We start from the raw sequence: 14,402 nt of genomic DNA, 5'->3' as shown, positions 1-14,402 counted from the left end.
GGTCCCCGGTCACAGAGACGGTGACGAAGGCAAGTGGAAACATTTTCAGTACTGCAACGTCTGCCCTAAACACTTGAACCCTATTAAAGGACACGTGTTAGTAATCCTGAAATCAAGCCTAAATTTGTATCCACGACACCTGGTCTCCCCCAAGGAGACAACTATGTAAAGCTGTGGCAGCTGGTAGAGAACTACGAGCTGATTCCCAGACCAACATCAACACCAAACAAAGGCCATTTTAGGCTGGAGAGTTAAAAAAGAGATGAACGCTAAGGTAAGGGACAAAAAATTCAAGCCCCCTTAACAATTTGAACATGGAAACATAAAAGAACCAAATGGGACTTACTTTAAAGAAAACAGCCTGAGGACTGGTTTCTACACTGACCCTGGGGGAAACCAGCTTTGTAGATTTTTAAAAATAGTCCACCAAGTTACCAGCCACTGGCAGGTTCGGCAACAGCAAACCTTCAGTGCCTGGAAATCTAGCCGAACGTCCGGAGGCGACCAGAGGCTGGGCTGAGCTGCGGAGGCGCGGCTGCATGGGACTGGGCGGGAGCAGTTAGGACTCACTCCGCGAAGCATGCAGAGGTGGCCTGTGGGTGCTCAGGGGAACTCTGACCATCTGACAAATGTCACATTGGGAAAACAGCACCAAATGTCACTCTTCCACCCCCTCAAGTTAAGCTTAAGCACCCAGTTTAAGCAGAGATCCAAACACATGCGACCCCCGTGCAGCAGGTGGCAAACTCCCAGCCTGAGTCTAGTTTAGACTTGTCTCGCAGGCTCAGCAGGACCACGTGGTCCTTCCGAAACTCCTGAGACCCAGAGTGCTTGGAGCAGTGCCACCTCGGCCCTGGGGGGACTCGAGGACAGGCTGCCCACCGCACAGCTCAGGGGGACCCAGCCCCTTCCAGGAAGGCCACTGCCCAGAATGGAGGAACTGGGTAAAAGAAGGGCCTTTGTTTTTATTTTGAATCAACAAAAAACAAAAATTAATAAGCAACAAAGAAGCAGAGGAATGAGGCAAAGCACAGGGAAATGCCGATCAAACAGCAGAGGGCCAGGCAGCAGGCGGTACTTACTATGGTAACAGGTACTCTTTAGCACATCCACCTCCTGTTTGTAACGCAGCCACAGGAAGAGAAAAGCACAGGTAGAGAATCTATGCATTCAGTCACAGCCATCGGGTTACAGAAGGAGAATGGCCAGGCCATTCTTGTGGACACAGAAAAGGGCAGGAGGTGGGCCACAGGCTCCCGACAGGCACGGGAAGCACAATGTACAAGACCGAGGGACAGACACACAGGCCACACGTCACAGAAACACGGTGGGTGGTCTGAGAGGCCAGGGGAGGCGGGCACTCTCCACGGACTGGGAGATAACGGCCAAAGAATGCAGCCCTGTGGCCCAGACACAACAGAGGACGTTTCTGGGGCTGATCCGAGCACAGGAAGGTTTAGGAAACGTGCAAGCAGTGGGCAAAACTGACATCGTGAATGAAGGCAGGTTCCGATCCCCAACGACTGTCCTCCCACCTGTGACGTCACGCTAACGAATCTGTGTTGCCTCAAGTTACCCCAGACAGAACCAACACGGGAGCGGAGGAGGCTGGGCAAGCTCAGAGCGGATGATGTACTGGTTTCCATGCAAACACACTTGGCTGTTAAGTGTCAGTTCAACTACTGCCGCACTCAGCTGCTTTTCTTACACAAAGCCACGAAGTTCGGCCCCTCCTGGCGATGCCGGCCCGGGCGGCCGTGCACCACCCTCCCACACGGGGCAGCCGCACACCCACCTCCACCCCAGGGCTCACCTTCCTCCAGCTTGATGGGGGCGCTCGGGGGAGTGTGGGGGGCAGCAGGGGGCTCTGGAGGGCTCTCTTCTTTGTCTTCTCTAGTCTCGTCCAGATTCTCTGCAGGTGCACAGAGGGTGGAAAGTGCACGGTGAAGGCCTTTGGACACGGCGGGCCTCCCCTCGCCCCCTCCCGGGCGGACGGGCTCTCCCGCCCTGCCCATCGGGCTGCCTCGGGGAGGGCGGGGGGGCGGGGGCGCTGCTCAGGCCGCAAGCAAGAGCCCAAGAAGGGAAGGGCTCGCAGCCGCTGGCCTCAGCCTTTTCCCCATTCCTACCCAAGAGGACAAAGGAAGCCACTCCTGACTGGGCTGTGGATCTCGGTTTGAGACTCTGCCAGAGCTGCCTCTGTGACGAGCTGTGACCCGTGACCCCCCGCCTGTCCTCTAGTGAGGGGCCCCTCCCCATGTCCTCACCATCCTGCCTCTCCCACTGCTGGGCAAGAGCCCAGGGTCCCAAGCACCCTCGCCCTACTTGCCACCTCAGGCAACATTACAGGAGTGTGACCTTGGTTTTAATTTGTTATTTAGAGCATTTTCTACCAATAATTTAAACTCGGCAGTTGTAACACGTATTTTTATTTTCTATAGTAAAGTATGCCAAGGACCAGAGAACTAGGTAGGCCTCAGGGTCCAGAAAATTCCAAGTCCACCTCTCATTTGGGGAAAAATATATACCAGTGTAAGTATCTTAATGCCTTAAATCTCCTTCTCTCATTGAAACTTTTCATGTTAATAGCTTTGGACCAACTTGCCTCCCCAAGTCCCCCGAGCCTGCAGCTCCCTTCCTGAAGCCAGGTGTCTAAACAGAGGCATTCACACCTCCTGCCTGAGTGAACAAATTCCTTCAGCCAGGAAAAGCAGCCAAAGGCCAGGGGCTTTCTTCGTTGTGCCTGAGGTGCTGGCTCTGACAGACAGCCTGCGATCACTGTGGCACACACTGCCCGCCCCCCATGCCGTGCCCAGAGCCAGCACCAGTGCTGTGGCCCCTGGCGGCCACTCCCACTGCTGACAGCTCTGTGATCGCACAGCATGATCACAGCTGTCCCCATCCACATCCACTCACTTGCTGTGACATCACTCCTCATGGAGCCTCACATATACAGGAAATATTTGTATCTTGTGGTTTAACTCAAAAAAAAAAAAAAAAAAATCCAGGTTTCCCAGACACTGGAAGGGTCTGAGTCCAAAGGGAAGACACACATATATGTGCCCAGGAACTGGGATTAGGCTACAGGACCAATAGCTCAGGCCCACACACACCAGTTCTTACTCTAAGGCAAGTAATTATGGCCACAGCTCAGACAGAGCTTTCTGCAGGGCTGCACGGACCGCTCAGGAGATGATCAGAATTAGTGCTGTGACCAGAAGATCAGGCTCACGCTGAATCTATGTGCAGCAAGCCTTAATTTTAATGCATATGTAACCAAGTGACAGGCAGTGATGGTGTAACACACTGAAAAACAATTCAGCAGCAGTTTTTTTGCACAACTCAAATTCCAATAGCAGCTATGTGATGCATTATGTAATTGGTCTAAAACAAGACTAAAAAAAAAAAAAAAAAAGTTAAATTGGGGCAAATCAGAGGTTGCGTTTGAAGCAGGAATAGTTCCCAGGATGGTCCCCCATCGACCTGGAGGGTAACTGTGGGATTTCCATTCCAGGAGGGCTGCTCCCAAGAGGAAGAAGCGTGGTCCATACTAAGGTCCCGGGGACAGCAGCATGAACTTCCTGGAGGGGACGTCGTGCCCCAGGGTCTTCGTGGTAACCAACCCAGGGCACTCAGGGACAGTGATTCAGACCCACTGAGCCTTCGTGTCAGAGGCAGTGGGAGGCTGGCTTCTCTCTTAGTTCTCAAAATGTCTGGATGTGCTTTTAAAAACCTGAAGTTTACACCACTGTAAAGCAATTATACCCCAATAAAGGTGTTAAAAAAAAAAAAAAAACCTGAAGTTTGAAACAAGCTGCTCCAAGAGGTTCTGGCTCTCAGAGCCATTTATTTTCCTTTGTTGTAAAATAGTCCCAACGTGTTTTGCAAAAATATGACCTCCTATGTCAGTGAGCTACCAAGAGAAACAAAGGCTGCACCAGCATTGGCCACACCCTTCACAGGGTCTCGCTCGTCCCTGGGCCTGTGACCACGCCCAGCCAGGGAGCTCTCGGGCTTACGGAGAAAAAGAGAAGTCCGTCAGAAAACTCCAAGCCGTGACTTCAGCTGAGATGAAGGTGGGAGGAGACCGCGTGCAGGGGCGCAGGTCACAGACCCGGGAGCAGAGCAGAATGCGCACGGAATGGCATGCTACGCTTATCTTCCACGGCCACCTACAGTCGGCCCAGGACAGAGGAGCCCGCGGAGCACGTCCTCCTGCCTCCTCCTGCACCCAGGACCCACGGGGCTGCTCACCTTCGGGGCCCCTGTGCTTGCGCTCCACCGCCCTGCGGTAGTCGTCCAGCTCGCGGTCGGTGAGCGTGCTGAAGGGGTTGGGGCCCGTGGTGCTCACGATGACGTGGGGCTGGTACTCCTTCTCAATGATGGCCTTGGAGGCTGTCACCAGCTCGCCCTGCGGACAGAAAGGGACGGCTGGTCTACAAGAGCCCTGCCGCTCCAGGACTGTCCCTCCTCCCGGGCAAGGCTGGGGCGGGGCGCACACACATCCCTGAGAGGCCCTGAGGCTTAGGCTGAGCGGCAGCCTTCAGCAGTGGAAGACTGAGAAACACATGCAGCTGGGGAGAGACTCCTAGGAAAGTCCTTCAGAAGCAAAGGCACCAACGTGCAGATCAAGTGTGTAGAGCACCCCAGGGAGAGGCCCATCCCCTCACAGACAGACAGGGATGGATGGAAAAGGGGACTTTTAAAGTCGATTACCCTCCTCCCAATCAGAAAGCGTCATGACCACAGCACTCAGATGGGTGTGCTCGGAAATGCGCTCATGCCCTAAGAGCACAGGAAAGTTCTGCCCGTTTGACTGTGCGTTTGATTTGTAGCTAGATCCTGTAACTTACCCCAGAACATTAAGAGGTAACAGAATGTCACAAAACACCAGCACTTGTCTGAGGAATTTGCAAAAGTGTAAGACTTTATACAAAAGAAAAAAGAAAGCTTAAGCAAAGCGAAGCACACAGGTGGCCCGGCCCTCGAGGAGGAGGCCAACGCAGCCAGGCCGCACAGGCAGGGAGCAGCGGGCAGCCCTCGGGCGCTACGCCCGCCCACCGTCGCCTGCCCAGCACAGCTCGGTGCCCCGCAGCTCGCCAGCTTGGCCCCCACACGCTCTGGGGCTCAGTTTTGAGAAAGTTAACCAGAACCCAAGCACGTGCCCATTACTTAATGAGAACTCCTGAAAGCCAGTGAAAACGGGAGAACACACGATCGTTTCGATACCAGGCCTGGCCCGGCAGCGCTCTCCTCGGTGGGCGAACCCCAGAGGGAGAGGGCGTGCCAGCGACGTGCACGAGAGACAGGGCCAGGCCGAGTCCCAGGAAAATTCAGCCCACCGGCCGACTGCTCCCCTGGGAACCTGGGCTGAGCAGTCACTGTCCAGCGACACGGACCCCAGGGGAGAGAAGAAAAAGGCTGAAATCCGCAGGCTGTGCTCGGAGAGCCTCGAGATCGGAAATCAGCTGCCTAGATGGGAGGGCCTCCTTCTGAGCGGGCCCGACCCCAGGTCGACTGGCTTTTCCTTCAGAAGTAGCCCAGCCTCCCCAGACAGGGATCGGATCCTCGTCTGCCACGAGTTAGCTCTGTGGCCTAAGACAAGCCCCTTCCTGTCCACGGGCCTGTTTTACAGGCCTCAAGAGGGGCCTGCCGGGCTGACCACAGCTAAGACGTGCTGAGCACTAACATTCTAGGATCTACGGCAACTAGGGAACTGCGTTTGCATCCTGGTATCACCGCCAGTAAAATGAGATGGAGATTCGAGCTTTCAGAGAAGTGTTTACATCACTTAAATCAAATGTTCAGTCAACTGCCACGGAGATGCCCTGTGGTCAAGCAAGGTCCTTTCTGTCTGGAACACCTGGCCCTCGAGGTGCAGCATGGTCGGCTCCTGCCCCCACCAGCAGGGAGCTCCCTCCTCCAAATTCCTCAGCCGAGGGCCGAGCTGCCTTCCAGACCAGCTCTTAACAGATACAGGGACACAGGGACGCTGTTATTCTGGAGGGAAGGAGACACAGATACGCTTGAGATGCAGAGGGACGCAGGCCCGCCGTGGAGCAACCGAGGCCGAGAAACCAGGATGCGCAGCGGCTGCTCCCGCCAGCAGGCCCCGCAGAGACTCTCGCTGCTGCCGTCACTTGGAGCCACCACCACGGGCTCTAAGCAGGACAGACGCCCAGCAACTACGTCTGCCCCGACTGACACCACCTGTGTGGGATAACAGCTCCAGCTCCGAAGCTGTGCAAACCTGGTCTAGTGCCCTGACCTCTCTGAGCATCAGGTTTTCACGTGTAAAACCTACTCAGGTTTGAATTTACACTCCAGGTGCCGGGCCACACACACACTAGGTGCTCAACACCAAGTGCACCGGGCGAGTCCACAAGCTGGGCCGCAGGCCTCCTTGCATTTCTACCATGCGGCAGGCGGCTGCAGGCACACGCACCAACAGGGAAGCTTACGCTACACAAATCGCACAAGAGTTCTTCCCCGCACTGGACAACTTTCGGCGTAGACTTTCCCACCCTGGTCTCTAACGACTCGATTCAGTCGTGATGAGGTCCAGAGGGCTGCGTGCTGGCTTGTGCGGCACTGGAGCCAAGCGCGCCTGCAGCAGGGCTCAGCGTTCCTTTCAGAACCGGAGTGTCGGGATGTGGCTGGCGACGCACTGCCCCTCCTCCGTCAGAAGACACCCCCTGCCCTGTGTGAACAGCTATCATCATGAGGGAGAGATGGAGGCAAAGCAAAGTCCTTCCAGAAAAGCCCCAGCTTCCCGAGTCCCAAACACCTGTTCCTCAAGTTCTCAAACGGGCAGCAAGTATCCATACACTTGCCTTACCGGGAAGAGGACGCGTTTAGAACATTAACAACCCCAGTCCTTCCCTGGTCAAGTTAGAACTCAACTTGCCAGCAAGCAGTGCCATCTTCCAGGAGTAATGCCATCTGCATCTTGAGGTCCACATGAAAGGATGTGGACACAGACCCAGTCCAGGACGCTGGTGGAGTCAAAGCACACTCTCACCGCTGGAGGGAGACACCCGCCGCGGGAAGAAGACCAAGGCTGCGAACGCGAGCGCCCGGAGGATGGGGGAGGAAAACCAGGGACAGAAGCCTGTGTCCGGGGATGTCGACATCCCCCCAGCTGGGAGCAGTCTCCTCGGCTAACCGCACCGGACACGGCACTCACAGCGGCACGCTGCTCAGATCTGCTGCGGGGAGGACGCCGCAGTCTCCACGCGTCTCACTCCCACAGACTCTCAACTTCCCAGCCAGGCGTGAGGGGGCCCTACGTACACCACTTCGGGAAGCGGTCGCAGGTGACTGTGACGCGCCCCCAAATCCGAACACCACTCGGCAGAGCGAGAGCCAGACTGTAACTGGAGCCACGAGAGCTCCCTCCAGTGCAGCTCCCCGGCCCACCGTGCAGACAGCCCTCACAGCAGCACACAGAAACCACCAAGTGCAGCGTAATGCCGGAGAGACTGCACAGCAATGACTAGGAATTTGGCTCGAGCCCACAAAGCTGGAGGCGGTTTGGGGCTTTCACAGTAAGCACCCTGGGGTCATGGACTCAACACACTTGGACGCATCTGAGAGAAAGAATTATGAACTAACAAGATCACAACAGCTTCTGGTCCAAAGTAGCAACATGAGAAACAAGCACCAGGGGTAAGAAGCCATCTTTCTCCCCTGCTCTGAGCAGTTCCTCTAAGAATGGCAGCTGGAAGTACACTCTAAGGACAAGGAAAAATGGGGCCCATTGAATTAATATATAAATGTGCAAGGAAATTTTATCAGCAGGGCTTCCAGACAGGAATATAGGATCATTAGTGCAAATCTGATTTCTCTGGCAATGGGAACATTGATAAAATGATACTTGCCTCTCACTGGGTGTGTAATAATCGAAAGAGACCCTGAAAATTCCCTTTGAACACAGGGTACACACCACTAAGACACTGAGCCACGTGGTGAGCCACCCTGGCTCTGCACACCAGCAGCCTGAGTGTGTAGAGGGTTTCCTTCCACCGGGGCAAGTTACACCAGATACATTTTCCACCTACTGTACATGTCAGGCACCCACGTACACAGAGAAATTACAATTCTGGGTTTCAAATTATCATACGTATTTCTTCCCCCTTGCAACATTTAAAACAATCTAGGTTTTTTTTATTTTCTATTTTTTTGAGGTAAAAATACATTTCCTCAACAAGGGCTGGCAAAGACTGTCCTGTTTCATTTCCCATCCCTCTGAAACGACGTCTTTCAATCCTACAGCCTCTGACTGCCACGCTCATTGCACCCGCGGTCACAGCTGAGAAGCGAAGGCGGAAGGTCTCGCGGGGGAGCTGACACGCTCGCGGCCCACCCGGGAGCCTTCTGCAGTTGGCACCTTGGAAAAGGCAAGCTCCTCAATCCCCAAAGCATGCACCAACCAAAGTCACATGCAGAACTTCAGAAACATCCCTAAGATCAGCCATTTCTCAGCACAACGTAAAAATGCTAAAAATTGTAAAAATAACCTCATACAAAATGCTGTACTTAAAGAAGCAGAACAGAACCTTTTGGACGATCTCGCAAATAACTGAGAGATCCGTTTAAAGCTCCTGCGGTACCTAAGACAATACCTAGCGAGAGCGACGGGTGAGGGGCAGGGCGGGTAAAGAGCAGGGTGTGCCGACAGGTAGCTGAGGACGGGGCGGTGAGTACCTTTCTAAAAGAGACAGACTTAGCGGGACTAAAGGTCTGCTCTGTACGCTCGAGCCCTTCGATTGTTTCCGTACAGTCAGAGAGGGGCGCGTCCTGCAACAGTAAACTGAGTCGTCAGAGCCCGCCAGGCCCGGCTGTGGGACATCAACGAGAGCACAGGATGGAGGCAGCTGAGAGCATGCAGTGGGACAGCCGTCCACAGCGATGCGGCGGTGATGGCGGTGCAACGTGCAAACACGGGCCACAGAACCAGGACCACAGCTGGCCAGCGTCAGAAAATGCAACAACCATCACCAACCCCGGTGAGTCATGTTTAAAACATTTGGTGGCAACTTCATTTTCAGAGATAACTACTTACACGATTATCTTCAATGTGCCATGAGGCACAATCCTTTTACAGAAATGCGTGTAAATGTGGACCACATTTACAGGAACCCTCTGCACTTTTCCCCAAGCAGCACTTTGTTGTGGACGGCAATCTATGCAAGAACCAAAGTCCACGACACCCACCCTCTTCCAGCGTTGTACACAGTTCACCACTAACACCGGGCGAACCCAGGCCCTGAGCCAGGCATGCACGATGTGGAGCTGGGCTGGAGGGGGACACGGCCCTGGGCATGCTTATGCTTGGTCTCCCACTCAAGGAAAAGTGGCTGGGTTACTTCTTATCATGAAGACTTTGAACAAAGAAAACTGGTTGCCTAGGACACTTACCTCATAGTCATTCTCTCCCAACTTAAGAATAATTTTGGAGCAGGCAGTCATTAGAGCCACCACCCACTACCGTCAGAGACATTCTGAGCTCTCACCTGGACGAGGCTCCTGTCCATCACTACACCACACAACACCTGGGACTGGGGGCCCGCGGTCTTAATGTCCTGTAGGTTCTGCTCTCGAATCTGAGGATGGCAAGAAGGGAAACACACATCAACAGTACAGAGAAACCTCGCTGTGGCTGAAAGTCACTGTTTGTGCGCTTGGGCCCCCAGCACAAGCTGCTATTCTGTTCTGCCCTGCACCCCAGTGGGTCCTGCGTGACCACCGTGCCCGCTTAACGGTGCTGGTCCAGCCCGATTAGTAATTCATGGGTCTGAGGAGATGGAGGGCCCCTTCCAGACGACTTCGGCAGGCACAGACCTCACTAACTTGAGGGGAGGCACCCCTGTGTGCCCATCTTTTAGTGACACTGTGAACACTGGTGGATCTCGTGTTCCAATATACCAAACGTTCTAACTCTTCAAACGAACCCTGCAAGGCAGGGGCAAAGGCTGTTCTTTCTGCCCTGCTACGTGAGCAGGTGCTGGCTCAACAACGGGGGCCAAAGCGTCTGCTGCTCACACACTGCCACTGCACCTCGTCAGCACGGCAGCAAAGCAGTGTGAAGGGAGGACCTCGGCAGTCACGTGGTGGCAGCAGAGGTCCTCCTGGAGCTACACCCTCTCCCCCTGCAGCCGCAGGCCTCCGGCCCCACCCAGGGCTGCCTCCTCCCACACGCACGTCAGCTTCCACTGATTGCTGGTGGCAGTCGGTGCACACCTTGTTCCTCATCTCCTGGACCTCTTTTGGGTTGGTGTTCAGTGGAACGAACAGGTTTGGGACGGCAGAGGCGGGAGTCCTATGTCCATCCTCTTTAGTCCACTGTAATAGCAAGGACAGGTGAAAAGTCAGAATCGTGACAACAGTAAGTGACACCACAGCATCCAGTCTGTCCAACTCCTCTCACATCTGGTCATGCACTGAACTTCACAGAGAGTGAACCAATGACCACACCGCCTGGGTCACTGCAGAGGCTGGAAACCAGTAATGCTGGAAGCCAGAGCTGTGACTGACTGGCAAGTGCCAGCCAGAGTGCCCAGCTGACATCTAGGGCGCGACACGGGCTGACGACACAGCTATGCCCCATGACTCCCTCGGACAAGCCGTGGGGGACCCTTCAGAGCACACTGGTTCACCACTCCGAGAGTCCTCAACACCAAAGCCGGCTGGAAGCATGAGATGACAGGGTCATGAGAAGCGGTGTGATGCTGCTGTCCAGGTGAGGGGAGACTCTGTGCGGTGAGGCAAGAGTGGGCATCACCAAAGTTTTGCATTAAAATAAACTACCGCACCAGAATGTACTGTTTGCGTAGCTATTTCAACCCAAGAAGATTACTGTATGAAGACTTACACAGTAGCTACCTGCGGAAGAGTTTGGTGATGTCAAATACTTTATATAATTAATACTTTTGAGTGTTACAAAAGTGTCCCAAACGAACTTAAAGCGCTCATGAACCCTTCCTGGAAGGCTGTTTTAGACACCAGTGCGTATTATATCAGCATGCTGCACCTTTCATGCGTACGTTTTTTTCGGACCTCCAATCAAATATGAGATTTTTAATCAAATTCTAATTCTTAGGCATGAGTAGGCACTGAACACTAAAACAAGCCCATCGTAGAGAGCAAATGTTATGCCTTTCAGAATATTTTCAAGAGGCAATAAGATGGCCATAGACCGAGACTTTACAGAAAGCAGCAAAACCGTCCAATGCTGGGCCGCTGTGAAGGCAGCGTGGGATGGGCATGAGCTGCGAGATACTCACTGACGCTTTATCTCCTCAGATAGAAATAACTCCAGCTTCTTATTAAAAATAATTTTTAGTTAAAACATTAAAACAACAACCTCAGAAGCTTGAACAAGTTTGAAAACTTAAGAATAATTATTATAAATTAATATACCAACCTGAAAACAGCGCATGGAATTCGTATTACTCCAGAACAGTAAGAAACAAATTTAAAAGTTGAACAAAGTCTCCCCTTCAATGTACACAGTGACTAAAATACCTAAAGCAATTTAATATTTTTTTCAAGCTAATAGTAAATACGGCTCAAAGCTGCTGCTACACATACACTTTGGAAAAATTCATCACAGCAATTCAGCACTACATATGTATGTGGTCAGCAGAAGTTGTTTTCAGGCCCACTCCCTTTAACAAGTGAAATAAGTTACAAACTAAACAAATAAAATGAAAAAAGAAAATAAGGGACAGAGGGAGAGAGAGAGAGGAAGTGGGTGAGAGGGAGCAGGAAAGGGGAGACGGGCTCAAACACCGACCGACCCCGGCCATATTCACGCAGAGTCTCTGCCACGTGACACGTTTCCTTAGGAGCACAGAGGCTGTCTCAACAACTGTGCATCAGGAAAACACCAGAACCACCTGGGGAAGACGGAACTTATTTCTTTTAAATAAATCTATAAAGCAAAAGCACTGTTACAAGGGAAACAGGAAGGCCCGCTTTGCTTACTTGGCGTCCTGTTTCAGCACATCTAGGCTGATCTCTCCTCAACTCCTATGGAACTAATCATGCAGAGACACGTGCGTCCCAGCCTCCGTCTCTTCGCAAGAGGCTCCACTGAGGGTCTCTCCTACTGGGATGCAGGGCCAGCGGCCTGTCCAGGTCTAGCGCTGCCCAGGGACGTCTGAGCACCAGACGGCAGAGTAGCGTTCAGGGCAGCGTTACTCCTGACACGAAGCTCGCCTCAGCGCCTGTCGCTGGTGCCTGCGGATAGCCTGGCTGCACTTGGGTCATGCCACACCCAGCAGGAGTCAGAAGACTCTCCACTATGGCCGTCTACTCACATGCAACAGTCCATGCAGAAAGTAGCTGGCTGAGAGCGTTCGGAGGCTTTGGGACAGCAAACAGGGAAGGAGGCTCACGAGAAAGGACGAGGGTCAGTGAGAAGATGCCCATGAGCCACGAGGGAAAACTGCTTAAGAGAACACTAAGACTTTAAAGAACAGACTTAAGTTAGTGCCTTAATGAAACAGCTGAGTTTACGACATTAAAGTAAGAGGTTATGCTTCACCCATCTTTTTGTCCTGAAGTATTAAAGAATCTTCAAATACAATTTGAACTGAATGATAGCTCCTACTTGTAGGTTAATCCATGTAAGTCATGTAGCATTTTTGCTGTGTACGGAGTTAGGTAATGCTGGAATTACTGCAGAGGTACAACATATCTTAAGCAGTTTCAAGCAGACAGTATTACTTGAATTATATCTGATGCAAAAGTGGATCTGGGTTCAGGCTAAGGAAGGTTACTGAGGAAGGCTTGCCTAGCCCTGGGTCAGAAGGGCCAGGTTCCCAAAGCCTCCGAAGCCCCAGCTGCCAGACGTGCTCTACATCATCTAACTATGAACAGTAAGGTAGGCACAGACCAAGCAGTTGGTAATACAGCTTGGCACGCAGACACCGGACGAGAGAGACTGCAGCAAGGGTTTCACGTGATCGTGTGTAATGTTCGTCCACACCTTAGTCTTCGACTTGGGACTGCTTCCGTTCTGCCCTTCCTCAGAAGCATCATCACCCCGGCCAGAGTTCAGCCATCTTGTCTTCTCTCGTTGCTGCTTCTGAAAACTGTGTCTGAGAGGGGAGCAAGTGCCCGAATCACCGTCACTCGCAAAGGGGTAACCTGTGACACTGGCAGGAACCTCCACGTCGCTGTATTTTTTAGATTTCTCTCTCAGAGCAGGGTATCGATAAGGGTAGCCAGTTCTGTAACCCTAGGGGCCAGAGAGAGAGACAGTCAATATTTCAGATCTGAAAACAAGAGTTTCACTTTGGAAAACTGTGTGGAAATAGCTACAAAAGCTGACTACATGCACACCCTATGTACATGCATGCCCAGGAGAAACGCAAATATGTTCACCAAAAGACAGGTATGAAAATGCTAACAGCGGCACTATTCCCACAGCCCCAGAGTAGAAAAACCCAAAAGTCCATCAACAGTAGAAGGGATGAACGGTGCTATGTTCACATAGCAGAGCGTGACACAGCCATGAGAATATTACTAGTACAAACTGTGGGTGTATCTTCACAAATATGGTATTGAGTGAAAGAAACCAAATGTGAAAGAATGTGCTGTATGATTCCATTTATAAAAAGTAAGAAAGAGGCAAAGCCTATCTTTGCTGTTAGAAGGATGCACAGCAGCCACCCCTGGGATGGGGTAAGAGACTCAAAGGGGGATACGAGGTTCTGAGGTGCTGGCATTGTTTTTTGATATGGGTGCTGGTTACACAGTGTGTTCAGTTTTTAAAAATTAATAAACTGAACACTTAAACAGGTACACTCTCCTATTCATATACATACATATATATACATATATACATCTCAACAAAAAGTTAACATTTAGAAGACCAGGTTTACTTGCTGCTGGTTATAGTATAAGTTATATCAATCAGGCTACTTAACTTTTTTTTTTAACCTGTTCAAGTCACAGTGAAAATCCTTCAGGAAGACCAAACAAGTACACCTCATGACAACTGGTACCTGGAGAAATTACTTTACTTCTGAACGTAACAATATTTGCATTAACCCTCAACCGTGTTTCACAACCATTCGCTGTGCTTTAAAACGCCTGCCCGACTAATTCCCGCCTCTGTAACGGCACTGAGCCCACCGTGCTGACCCACCTGCGTGCTAATAGCCCACAGACAGCATCTCCAAGGCGAGGATGATGTCTCACTCATCCTTCCTCTCCAGAGCTGAGCATTCAGAAGCTGTGACGGACAGACATTACAGTGGCCCCCCAAAGGCCCCCACCTCCTGTAAAGCCCTTCCCCTGCAGTGGGAGGGGAACCAGCGACCTGCTTCAAACCAGCAGAACTGGGCAAAGGTGATGGGATATGTTACATAAGAGTGTAGCACCCGTCTTGAGAA

At 52.2% G+C, this 14,402-nt stretch overlaps 1 protein-coding gene across 7 annotated transcripts in view; it reads right to left on the bottom strand.

Annotated features, from left to right (window-relative positions):
• ADD1 (adducin 1) overlaps positions 1-14,402 on the bottom strand; it is a 76,411-nt gene that overhangs the window by 2,187 nt on the left and 59,822 nt on the right. For 2 of the 7 annotated variants that reach the window (XM_032633660.1, XM_032633661.1), the window contains exons 10-15: positions 12,899-13,243; positions 10,240-10,341; positions 9,513-9,602; positions 8,704-8,796; positions 4,252-4,408; positions 1,814-1,912 (exon numbers count right to left, since the gene is read on the bottom strand). In XM_032633660.1, coding sequence (XP_032489551.1) covers positions 1,814-1,912; positions 4,252-4,408; positions 8,704-8,796; positions 9,513-9,602; positions 10,240-10,341; positions 12,899-13,243 — 886 coding nt within the window. The remainder of the gene's footprint in view (positions 1-1,813; positions 1,913-4,251; positions 4,409-8,703; positions 8,797-9,512; positions 9,603-10,239; positions 10,342-12,898; positions 13,244-14,402) is intronic. The other 5 variants (XM_032633665.1, XM_032633666.1, XM_032633663.1 and 2 more) reach the window with 4 other exon arrangements.

The sequence above is a fragment of the Phocoena sinus genome, chromosome 5 (genome assembly GCF_008692025.1).
Source record: "Phocoena sinus isolate mPhoSin1 chromosome 5, mPhoSin1.pri, whole genome shotgun sequence".
NCBI lineage: Eukaryota > Metazoa > Chordata > Mammalia > Artiodactyla > Phocoenidae > Phocoena > Phocoena sinus.
Note: the sequence above shows the minus strand (reverse complement) of the source record. Positions and strands in the feature narration are given on the sequence as shown.